This window comes from Colossoma macropomum, unplaced genomic scaffold, assembly GCF_904425465.1.
Source record: "Colossoma macropomum unplaced genomic scaffold, Colossoma_macropomum, whole genome shotgun sequence".
NCBI lineage: Eukaryota > Metazoa > Chordata > Actinopteri > Characiformes > Serrasalmidae > Colossoma > Colossoma macropomum.
In genome coordinates, this window is record NW_023494807.1 from 13,233,294 (window position 1) to 13,246,022 (window position 12,729).

The 12,729-nt window shown below is 38.2% G+C and overlaps 1 protein-coding gene across 2 annotated transcripts; it reads right to left on the reverse strand.

Annotated features, from left to right (window-relative positions):
- Positions 1 to 1,269: 1,269 nt before the first annotated feature.
- On the reverse strand, positions 1,270 to 12,470 carry coq3 (coenzyme Q3 methyltransferase). Of its 2 annotated transcripts, none has more exons than XM_036556747.1 (6): positions 11,662 to 12,470; positions 10,940 to 11,092; positions 9,512 to 9,611; positions 7,870 to 8,121; positions 4,519 to 4,636; positions 1,270 to 2,230 (listed from the first exon to the last, which is right to left on the reverse strand). In XM_036556747.1, exons 1-6 carry the CDS (start codon positions 11,760 to 11,762, stop codon positions 2,040 to 2,042), a joined length of 915 nt encoding a protein of 304 aa, XP_036412640.1. In that variant the 5' UTR covers positions 11,763 to 12,470; the 3' UTR covers positions 1,270 to 2,039. The 2 variants fall into 2 exon arrangements, with proteins under 2 accessions (XP_036412640.1, XP_036412639.1); XM_036556746.1 differs by having other exon boundaries at positions 4,519 to 4,678; positions 11,662 to 12,277.
- Positions 12,471 to 12,729: the final 259 nt, after the last annotated feature.

Here is a 12,729-nt window from a genome sequence, read left to right on the forward strand (position 1 = left end):
TTCCTGAATATGACATAGTAGTTACTGAATAATGTATGTTAGTTAATGATTAATTCATAGTAGGTACTGAATAATTGATAGTAGATCCTGGATAATTAATAGTTACTGAATTATTTATAGTATTTGCTGAATAATTCATAGTATTTTGTGGATAATTCACAGTAGGTAATGAATATTTCATGGTAGACACTGAAGTACACATTAGTTACTGAAAAATTTATAGTAATTCATAGTAAAAACTGAATAAGCTTGCAGTATAAAGGGTTAAAGCTGTTACTCAAAAGTACAAAAAAAAGTTTTTTAAAATTTGACTTCATTACTGAACATCTTTATAACTTGCTTCTGTTTAGAAAATAAGAAGCAGCACAGAAGCAGTTGTTCTGATGTGCATTTGAGTGGGAGTGATTGGTGTGGAGCCTGAAGGGCAATTTGGATTATATAACAGGCCTACTTCACCCTAAGCCAATTACAGGCTGAAATCATCTAACAACCAAATGAGGAATAAAACTACCCTCTTCAGTGTGCGTGAATCATAACGCTTTAAAAGAGCACTTTTTTTTTAACGAAATATCAGCACTGAGATTATATTGTTATATCATGGCTGAGAGATGCATTTAATATATTAACCCATAGAATTCACCAGTATCATATATAAAATATATAAAAGTTAAATGATGTATATTAGTCCCACAATGGGGAAACTTCACCTCTGCATTTTGACCCATCCATGCAGTGAAACAGCACATACACACTAGTGAATGCACACACACTAGGGGGCATTGAGCACACTTGCCTGGAACAGTGGGAGGCCCGGGGAGCAGTTGGAGGTTAGGTGCCTTGTTCAAGGGCACTTTAGTCACGTACTATCAGCTCAGGGGATTGAACCAGTGACCTTCCAGTCACAAGACTGGTTCCCTAACCTCCAGCCCATGACTGCCCCATTATAACAAACATGTTATAATTTTATGTTAATATTTACTCATAACCCATTGAAACAAACAGAGGAATTCTTTGGAAAGTGCAGATTCTAAACTCTGAATCCATCTCACATTTGTGTTTGTTAGTAGAAGAGGAAACATTTTACTATAATTTGAATTTGATCATTTAAATGTGTGAGTTCAGAGTCTTGTTTTGTGGAAAGAAAAACCATCACACTTTACATTTTTGCATTGTTTCGACAATGTAAACTGTTCTGGCAACACAATTCACATTATAATAGTCTGATCATCAGACAAGCCAGACTTTTGAAATGATTTTTGAGTCGTATAATTCAGAAAAAAATATTTATTTTATTGCAATTATCTTTAAAGTACAAACAGATTATTATACAGAATATAAGAAGAAATCCATAATGTCCTTTAACATGTTATTACTGCCAGCAGGAAGCCATGTGTGTATCTTTAAATATGAATTTATAGGAATATACTGTGTTAAACAGATAAAGAAATGCACACAAATTTCAATGTACTATCACTTCTCACCATAACCTTCAGACTGTTGAAAATTGGAGTAATGAAAACACTACAAGCAGACACAACATGAACCTTCATGGCAACTATGCAGAATGTGTGTGTATGTATGTGTGCATGTACATCCATGCAGCAGCAAATGATCTTCTGACATATTAAAGCGACAATCTGGCAAAAAATCTAATTTACTCAGTTTCCTCCTCAAATGCAGTGGATCAGCCAACATATGCTTGATATCCAAAATCTGCTTCTTTAGTTTTGCAAAAATGTATGGACAAAATTGCTTCTACTGTTTTTAGCTACGTAATGTACTTTTTTCCAAGTCTATATGAGATTACTTAACAACTCTACATGGTTTGAGGGAAGTGTGCAATGATTTCATACTAAATTAGCGGGTTATAGGCTTCTAGTATTTGTTAGCCTCATTAGCCTAGTGCAAAACTAAACAGGCAACCTTCAGACACTAAACACGTCTTGGCTGACTGACTGTCTGTTTGGTGTAAGGAGGAAAACTGCTTAAATTAGATTTTTTCAGCAGTCTGAATCCTGAACTTGCATTACCATTCGAGCTTAGTATTGGCCGGCAGCATGTGCAACTTCATCCACTTTTTCACCCTCTGTCTGGACTCGGTCCGGCTGTGGCTCCTCCCTCCGTTTGAGGGCATGTAGAGCGTAGTTGATGGCCGCGCTCTGCTGCCAACTCCATGCGCCGGAAACAGGATTATACAACATGCCGCGGATACACTCCACACTGAAACCAGCTGAGTGAGTGTATGTATATGTGTGTGTGTGTATGTGTGTGTGTGTGTGTGTGTGAGTGTATGAGAGAGAGAGAGAGAGAGAGTGAGAGATAGAGAGAAAGAGAAAGATGCACACATACAGAGGCAATCAGGAGACAACAACAGCTGTAAATGGTGTAAATGATTTCCTTTTTGTGTCAAAATCACTAGTGGACTTTATGATAAGCTGTAAATGCTTAATATGCCACTGTACCAAACCTGTGTAAAACTTTGGTTCTGTCTATAATTTTATAAAGGGCTTTAGAACACCACTCTCATCACACAGGCCTGCTGTATCTCTGGCCTTTTTTTGCCTGCCACATTTACATCATATGACAACCCTATATTTGTCCAACTTTAAAACACCCAGTATGCGTGTCTGTGTGGTTGTGAATATGTATTAGAATGTATAAGTATTGTTATCTTCCTAATTGTATACATAACGCGCAAGACTGTGAGGGACATCACTCTTATTTGTTTGTTGTATTGCAATAAATATACATAAATATATTTAAATAAATAAATGTCTACATTACAGAACCAAAGTAGTTTTGGAGTAACGTTAATATCAAGACGATGCACTTTGAGGGTTTATGTTTATCGCAAACTGATAAAGCTTCAAGGTATTTTAAGTAGGTGTTATATCCCACATTGCAATGACCATTAATTACAAAAACAGTTTTGTTTAACAACTAGCTAGACAGATAGTTAAAATAATATAAAATCTAAAAATAATACAGATGTAGACTCTGAAAGTTAAAATATTTACACTAATATTATCAATAAAATTGCAGTATACAAAGTAAAGAATATTTTACTGGAATGTACAGTGTGGGAATCAGATATACAGCATTGTTGATTTAGCGCTAATATTACATTGCACATTTGAGAGTAAAAAATTATATGGTCAGATGTGTCATCCTTCACCATATTTTCCACAAGTCTTAGATGCTTTGTGCCCACCTGTCCCCTTAGAGAGAAGGATCACTGCAAATCAATACAAAGTTATTCTGACTGATCACCATTATCAAATAATAAAACATTTCAGTCGTGATGGGAGTGGTCTTTTATAGGATGACAATGACCCCATCTAGAAGGCACGAGGGCTCACTGAATGGTGGTATGACTATGAAAATTATGTAAATCATATGCTACAGCCTTCATAGTCACAAGATCCCAGTCCAGTCGAACATCTAAGGCACATTTTGGACAGATGTGTGAGACCACACTCTATACTACCATCATTAAAACACCAACTGAGGAAATATCTACTGTATACTGAAATTAAAGTTTTTTCTTAGGAGCTACAAGGCAAATGTAGCTAATGAGTAGCAGAAGCTTATGTGCATCAGTTAGCATGTACTTCATAATCATCATATACTTGTGTTGAGTTGTTAAGTAATCTCAAATGGACTTGATTATGCGGTTTCTGACACTGTACGACATACTGTCGTCAATAAAAATGTAAAAACAAAGTATGGTGCATAGCAATCTTGAAGTCTAGATTTTGTATGTACTTTTGCCAAAAATATTCTTTAATGACCTGCCACAAGTGACAAATGGTACCCAACCGGATGCTCTGTACTACCAAAATGGTCTGTTAATAATAGGGCTGCAACTAACAATTATTTCTATTTCTCCAACTATTACTATAACTATTACTAAACTAATCTAACTATCCTCCCTATTTTGGTCCCTCTCTTTTTTTCTGCCACCCTCATTCAAAGGCCCATCTGGGCAACAAACGGCTACTTCTAGGTTGCAATAAAACTATAAAAGCCATATCATCCCCCTACACTTCCTGTGAGTACTGCAATCTGTCAGAATGAATCCTGTGGATCCTATGAACATTTAAGAATAGGAATGTGCACAAGTACTCAGGCAACTGTGAGCATGTTGCCAAGAATGCTTTGTTAGGACATGACAGAAAATGCAGAACAAGTTAGTTTCTTATTTGCAGCCTCTGCAGCTCAGCTGTTTGCTAATTATTCTAGCTGATGTTGGCTAGTTCCACTGATATTACCTAAAAAAGCAACCGTACAGCCCTACATATCATATCACCTCCTACACTTCCTGTACTGTACTGCAATCTGTCAGAATAACCCAGTTTCATATAAACGTTATAGAGCATTATAGAGCCCTTTTGTTTTTATGTTAATTATGCCTTTACTTTTTTTTCCCCTAATAATTCACCTTGACAATGACTAATCAACTTTGTGGACTAATAAGTCTAGGTTATGATGAATAATGTATCAATTTATCAGACTCACTGGACTCCAGCAGCGTCTCCAGCTCCACAGGGCTGATAAACTTCTCCCAGTCGTGAGTTCCTCTAGGTACAATCCGAAGAATCTGCTCGGCCAGAACGATGCCCAGAACATAGGACAGCTGTGTCCGATTTATGGTGGTGATGAAGAGAGAGCCGCCAGGCTGCAGTGTAGACAAAATAAAATGCAACACCCTCTAACATGATCATCCATTACTTTGCAAATGAACCGTCTAAACACTTACAGCAGTTTTCACTGTGTGCTGAGAAAATACAGACCAAGCGCATTTCCACATGAGTTTCTGTGGGTGTTTTGATGAATCAAGGTATTCATGTAATCCAACACAGGTTAACAAAAAAATAACTTATTTTGGTCAAAACAATGCAGGTCAAGCTTTAACCACAATGCATTCTTGATTCACCATTTTAATATATTGCAAGACATACCGCAATTGTAATATAATCACAATACAAGTATTTTGTACATACCACGCAGCACCATCATTTAGAATTCAGCAGGATCCTTTGCTAAATGAGCAGAAGATTAAGTTGGTGAGTAGACTGACAAACTATTTGGCTCCTATTTTAACTGGCTATAGCAGCATTAGAGTGGATTATGGGGATTTACACTGATTCTTCACTCCCGGACTGGCCTCTCACACACTGACCCACAAGATTAAACTCTCTCAGTTAAAGCTCACACACTTCATGGAGGCCACTATGGGGCAGCAGGGAGTTACAGGGCAGTAAACACTGCCATAAACATTAGCAGTCCAAGCTTCCTAAAACTCTTCTTTATAAATATTTATAACTTTTTCAGTTTTATAACTTCTACTTTTTAAAGAGATCTGTCAATGATGTGGTCAACTTGGCCTTTAACTTCATGCTACAGCATCACAACAGTCCAGGGACCTGTTGAAGTTCTGTTTGTGGACTTCAGTTTGGCTTTTAACACCATTGCACCAGAGCTCCTGCAAGTCAAACTGTCCAACCTGTGCCAGATCTGCCGGTGCATTGTGGATTTCCTGCCAAAAGCAGGCAGCAAATGCAGCTAGAAAAACACATAGCAGACCCTCAGACCCTCAGTACTCTAGGTTGTGTGCTCTTACACCTCCTCTTCAGTCTCTACACCAATGACTGCATCTGTAAGGAACCATCTGTGAAGATCCTGACGTTTGCAGACTACACCACCTTATAACCAACAGTAAGTTGAGCAGCTGGTGTCCTGGTTCAGGCACAATTACCTGTTGCTGAGCATACAAATGCTTGCAGAGATAGTGGACTTCAAATGTAAACCTTCCACCCCAGCGCCCCTCAACATCAGTGGCTCCATGGTTTCCACTGTGGAGTCACTCAAGTTTCTGGGCATGGCTCACTCAAGAAATTCAACCTGATGCTAGCCCTGATGATCCAGTTCTACACAGCTAGTCCATCCTCACTTCATCCATGATCATCTGGTTTGGATCTTCCATCTCACAAAAATGAGACAAAACTGTAGTGCACTATCAGGAGAGTGGAGAGGATCATTGGATGTAGTCTCAAAACACTTCAGGACATCTACAACAGCAGGGTGGTGAAGGGGGCTTTTTAGATTACAATTGATCCCTCTTATCCCCATATCACCTCTTCCACCCACTTTCCTCTGACAGAAGTCAAGTCAAAATTATAGAGCTTTTTATAATAGGTATTGTCACAAAGCAGCTTTAAAGAAAAATCCGGGTCCGAGCCCCCACAAGCAAGCCAGTGGCGACAGTGGCAAGGGAAAACTCACTAAGAGCAAGAGGAAGAAACTTTGAGAGGAACCAAGACTCAAAAGTGGAACCCATCCTCCTCTGGTCGACACTGGATAGCAACAATAAGAAGATTCAGGGCCATCAAAGCTAACACATCAAGACATGCTAACAGCTTTTTCTCCAGAGCCGTAGCACTCATTAACTGCAGTGGACATTTTAATGGAATTTGCAAACCATCCCTTATTGTGGCACATAACTCCACTCTATGCCATAACAGATTGTTGCCCAGGTGTAAAAATGTTCATATCACTCTGTATCATACTGTAAATAGCAGTTGATTATGTCCTTGCACATATGTACATGTTTACATATTTTTCTCTTTTGTCTCTTTTCACAATAGTTCTTTATATCTACTCTCTTGTAGTTCATTGTAGTATTTTTTATTTTCTTTCATCTGTTTTTTACTATTTGTTAATAATCCATGTACTTATTTGGTCTGTCTGATGTTACACATCATATGTGTGTGTACTAACGAAGACAAATTCCTTGTGTGTGTAACACACTTGGCAAAACAAAGTGATACTGATTTAGATTACTTAGTTTACTTGCATTTCTTATTTCAGTCTCTTAGCTCTTTTGGGTTGACATCAGCAAGTCAACTAAACATAAGTCAGAGACAACACTCACTTTTTTCACATTTTTCTTTACTTGATAATAGACCACTTTTAATGTGTCATGGAGATATTACTGTGGTTAGTGTATTTGCCCCCCTGATTATTTCTGCTATGTTCAACTAGAAACTCAAAAGCGAAAACCCACAGACAATGCAACCATTACTGCAAACTATGAAGGTGCTCTGCTGATGACAACCCAATGCATGAAAACAAGGGATATCCCAGTAATTTAATTTTTGTTATAAAGTCATATGCAAAGGTTTAAACACACACAAATTATGTTTTATTGATTTTCTCAGCATATGAATACATCCTCTACAGGGAACAAACATATATGGCATTTTTCTGCAAACTTTAGTGCACAATTTCTGTTCACTGCTGAACTTACTGGAAAACCATAAAAAATAAAATACGTAATGTGCCATAACTTTTGCACAGATCACATTTGATGTTTTTCCCCTAGTATTTTAAATTCAGCTAATAAACAGTAACTGTGTATTAAAATGTTCAGAGGTGTGTTCTCTGTAGAGGGCGTGTTAATTTTCACTCAGAAAATCAACAAAATTTTTACTTAGAAAATCAACAAATCATTTAATTTCACCAATTTTACCTTTTAAATATTTTACTCATATATTGGGGATTACTTTTTAACTTTTACTGTTGTTTCATTTTCCTACTGGTTTCTTTCTAATATATAAGGTTATTATGTACTTGTATTTATTTTATCTGTATTTTATGATAAAGGGTAATTTATAAATATTCTATTATTTATAAATTACCCTGTAGAGATAATAAACATTGAATCAAACAAAATATAACAATTTGTTATTGTTCCATCCATATTTATGTCTGCTTTAAAAACTCTGATTACTCAATTACTAATATCTATACAATATCTTCTAATTGACAGCGACAGCCCTAATATGCATACATATTAATCAGAGTTACCTTTAGTACATGGTGGCAGGAGTCTATGAAGGTGTTTAGATCAGCCAGGTGCTCCAACACTTCTGAAGCGAGAACAGCATGGAAGCCCTCTTTCGCCTCCTCCTCTTCCTCAACCAACTCCTCCAGGCTGCAGGCTCTGTATTGTACACGCCCACTCAGCGCTGGGTCATGTGACAGGTGCAGCTCTGCAATCCGCACGCTGTCCTGCACCGGGTCAATCCCCAACAAATCTGCACCCAGTCGGGCCAGGGGCTTCAGGAAAGTCCATACAAAAAAAAATAATGGTCAAAATACTACAGCTTAGTGTAGGACTGCACGTTATACCATTTGTTTATCATTATTGCGAAGCTGGCCTTTGCAATACTGATAGCGCAAAAGGCTGCAATATGCAAATGAGTCTCTAACCACTCACAGTGTACTGTGACCAATCACAGTCCCCGATGACTTTGATTTCAATGAATCAAAGTATTCATGTAATATAGCAGATGCAAATTATTTTGGACAAAATAATGCAGGTCAGTCCTTAACCATGTCACAGTCTACGTGCTGTATATTTAAAATATAATTAAACATAATGCAACAGAATCTCAATATTATTGCAATATGGCATTTCGTCCAAGCAACTGCTTATTGATCTGTAATTATTGGGGTGTTGTAAACACATTTAGAAAGGTTTTGAACAATCAGTTAATTGAAAGTCATTAATCCAATCTGTCAAAATTGCCTACACATTAACTCATATGGAGTTAACTTTGTGTCAAAAGTTAAAAAATACATAAAATCCACAGGTGAAGTATTAGGTAACAAAATATATAAAATATGTTGCAATACAACTGAGAATTAAATCAAACTTCATGTTTAAAAAAAGATTACTTCTCATTTTCACTCCCATTTTGCTTTGATTTTTTTCTATTTGCTGATTTGCTGATGCATTTTTTTGTATATTTTATGGCTCTGTGTTAGTGGCAGTTTGAAAAGCTGCAGCAGCAGGCTTAATGTTTTTTGGAGGATGCATGTGTTAGGTTGCCTTCCCACGAGAATCTGATGCAACATCAAAAACACAGCTCATTCAATGGGTTTCAGTTAGGATGCTGCGTTAGCTCTGTTAAACTAGAAAAATGTGCCTGTATGCAGAGAAAAGACGCTCTGTCTAGTGTCAAACAGCTCAAACCATTTAAACTTTTCCTACAATGAATTCTGACATAGAGGCACGTCAACCAATGAAAACATGCACGGACAGAAAAACAGAACTCATTTGCTCACTTGAATTTCAACCGTACAGATTTCTCCCTGATCTCTCCATTCTTGCGTTATCTAATGTGTAAGCACCTTTAGTCTTTACCCTCCCATTTTGGTAGCATCAAGAGATGAGAGAGACCTAACAAGCAGGTGGAACTAGCCACAACTAAATGTGGAAGAAAACTGCATAAAAGCATAGCCTACAGAAATACGAAGAAAAAACGACACAAAAAATGCAACACAACGATTTTCCATAAAGCGGCTTTGTGACAAGACCCTTTGTTTTGGTTGATTTTTGATATCAATACAAAACTTTACACCTCAGTATTCTGTTGACCTCAGACGTTTACTTAATGAATGTCAATGGCAGAATTATATTTTAATCGCTAAAAGAAAGCGTTACCTCAGTCAGCAGGCCACCACCACAGCCAACGTCCAGAATCCTGAGTCCAGAGAGTGGTCTGCCCATCTGCCGCACACTGTGCACATTCAACAGGTTATCCCTACAGGAAAGGTCAAAGGTCAAAGCACATCAGATTAGCATATCTTCTGTCACCTTCGTGCTACAAGATGACTGTAAAATACCATAAGAGAGAAATGTGATACACATCAGCAGGAACTGCTGCCAACTGCCAATTTTTATCCCTTAGAATTTAACGCACCGTTTTGTTTACTGTGCCATTAAGACTGATATACACTACGATGCTAACAGGTGCATTAAATCGAAAAATACAGTCATGCAATTTCAACAGACAAGCACTGGCAGTAGAATGGCTGTACAAAGAGCTTAGTGACGTTCAACGTTGCACTACCAAAAATGCCGCCCTTGTAACAAGTCGGTTTGTCAAATTTCAGCCCTAGTAAAGTTGCCATTGTCAACTGTAAGTGTTGTTATTTGCTCAGCCACTCCAGCTCACAGAATGGGACTGCCGCCATCACCTGTCCTCAATCGTGACACTCATTACCAAGTTCCAAACTGCCTATTTGGGCACAAGACCACTGGAAGCAAAGTCAGCAGAAGAGTTATCAGGGGTTTCATGATTTGATTTATCATTGCTGAGCAGCTCCACACACGCTTAACATCAAGGGCCATGGCAGGCACTGGTGGTGTAAGTGGACTGTGGAGCACCATAAGCATGTTCTCTGAAGTGAAAAGTCATGCTTTACCATCTAGCAGTCTAATGGTAGATGTCAGGCAAAAAACTACTTTTCTGAATGCATAGTGCTAACTGTTATATTTGGTGGAGGAGGGATAATGGTCTGGGGCTGTTTTTCATAGTTTGGGAAGGACCCCTTAATGCCAGTGAAACAAATCTTAAAAACTGCACCCCTGTGCACAATGTGAGGTCCATAAAGACCTGGTTTGCCGAATTGGGGAAGAAGTTGACTAGCCTGCATACAGCCCTAACATTAGCCCTATCCAACAACTTTGGGATTTGGAATGCGATCTGTTACCCAGGATTTATCATTAATGCTAACAAAATACACCAGCAAAACAGTAGTGCCACATTTGTAGAGCAAAGAGTACAACTAAATTCAGTCTTAGACAGAAGGAAAATGAAGACAAAATTTTAAGAATTGCTTAAAATAGTTTAATAGAATAATATAATGAATAGGATAATGGATAACGGATTACTATACATTACATACTGTTGTTTTTTACAGGCTCTATAAAATTCTCATTTCAATGACATGCAGTTGCTCAGTGTTATGAGTACTGACGTTACTTATTATATAAAAGAGCATCATGATGCTCTTTCTCACCATAACAATAATATATCGCCATCTTTCCCACTCATATTGCTAGCTGTGTATAACTGCCCAGACTGACCGTATAAAGGGCACCCTCAGCTCATTCATGGCGTGCAACACCCCAAACTCGCCCTGCTCATCCCACCACCTGCTGGCTAGCGCCTGGAACTTCCTCACTTCAGCTGGGTCCACAGTGCTGTGGGAGACCATCCGCCCACTCTGGACAAGCAGGCTATGGGAGAACAGATATTTAATCCTTTAATCCTTAAACAAACTCAGAAAGAATCCTTATGTAGTGCAACAGATCAGTGAACAAGTCTTAACAGACCTATGTAGTGCGTTACTTTGATGTAGTAACAGTTCCAATAGGACCTAGCAGTTATCTAGTTAAGTATTTGGGCGTAGAACCCTTTATATTACCCATCAAGTGTACTATTTGACCAATGAAATGCACTATTTAACTGCACAAGCCATTACGACCTACGTAGTGCGCTCCTTTAGCGTAGAAGCCAGACCCATGTAGTGCAATTTTTGAGTACCAGAGACTTAATCTGTCCTAACTTTCGTAGCAAGTGCACTACGGCACATGGAACTAGGTTAACGTTATTTGAGACTAGACCTTCCTTCAGTTGCCCAAAAAAATGAATCGAACTCGTTTAGTACGTTGTTAAGAGGGATACCTGGTGTAGTAATTTGTTAATAGGGGTAGCAACCTAGGGCTACCTTAAACTAGTACAAATACCCAGTTTAACTGAATATCCGAAGTTACAATAACAGTATTTGTGTAAAACGTTTTCTCACCGCGGTTGTAAGTGTCTGTGCTGCTTCATCGCACAAGGCCACTGCAACTTGGCCTTAGTGAAGGGTCTGCAAGCGAGTTGTCCAAGTCTATTAGAATACATGATCGCATGTTATTTAGTCTAATAAATAAATCATAGATTGCATTAAATAGCTCTGTCAGTCACTCCAATGTGACCGCTGGATGTCCTACATTATTTTGCGTCGTCTGGAAACTCACCACCGTCCCAAACGTTCCGGCCAAACAAGTGTGTGTGTGGCACACTGCCTTCGTAGGGTCATTCAACACGTACACATTTTCGTGACAATGTTTGAATGAGTATTTATCCTTTCTACGTGTACTTATTTGTCCTGCTCATGACTTTTCAAGTCCAGCCCTCCAAACAGCTCAGTAATCCCTGCTTAACAAACAGCATGTATCAGCAAAGCTAGTACGTTGTGTTTTGAATGCTGGTCAACTACCATGACCGTGCTGACTGACCAGCTAAACCAGCATAAATCACATTACACCAGTATGGAAATCATGCAAGTCTGTTTCTTTTTCAGCAGGGTATGCTTTATCATGAGTGTACAGTGTCTAAAAGGAGAAATTTGAGGACAAAGAAGTTAGCCCTGGTTTCTAATTTTCTTAATATCCTTATATGATCAATGATGGCTTAAGGGCTTAGTGCAAAAGAGAAGTGAAATGTAACTCCAGGATGAAAAGTGCTCACATGTGCAGGGCTGTTATTAATCATTTAGTGGTCCTAAGTGGCATCCTACTTGGAGGGCCACCCCAATCATGTTACTTCGAATGCAAGAATGAATCATTGATGAGGGAAAGAAAGTTAGTCTAAAGCAAACATCATAAAACAACAGCTAAATATATGCAGAGGCAACAGCCATCTAAACTGTAAACAGATTATCTGTTCACATAAGTAAACATTAAATAGGCACTTGCATATACTACTTATAGCAAGAAACATCCTAGCCTACATGTATTGACACATTAATTATGAGTCTGACTTATTTGTGACCACTTAATGCTTTCTGAACATACAAACCATTCCCCTGGAGATTTAAGAAGATTCA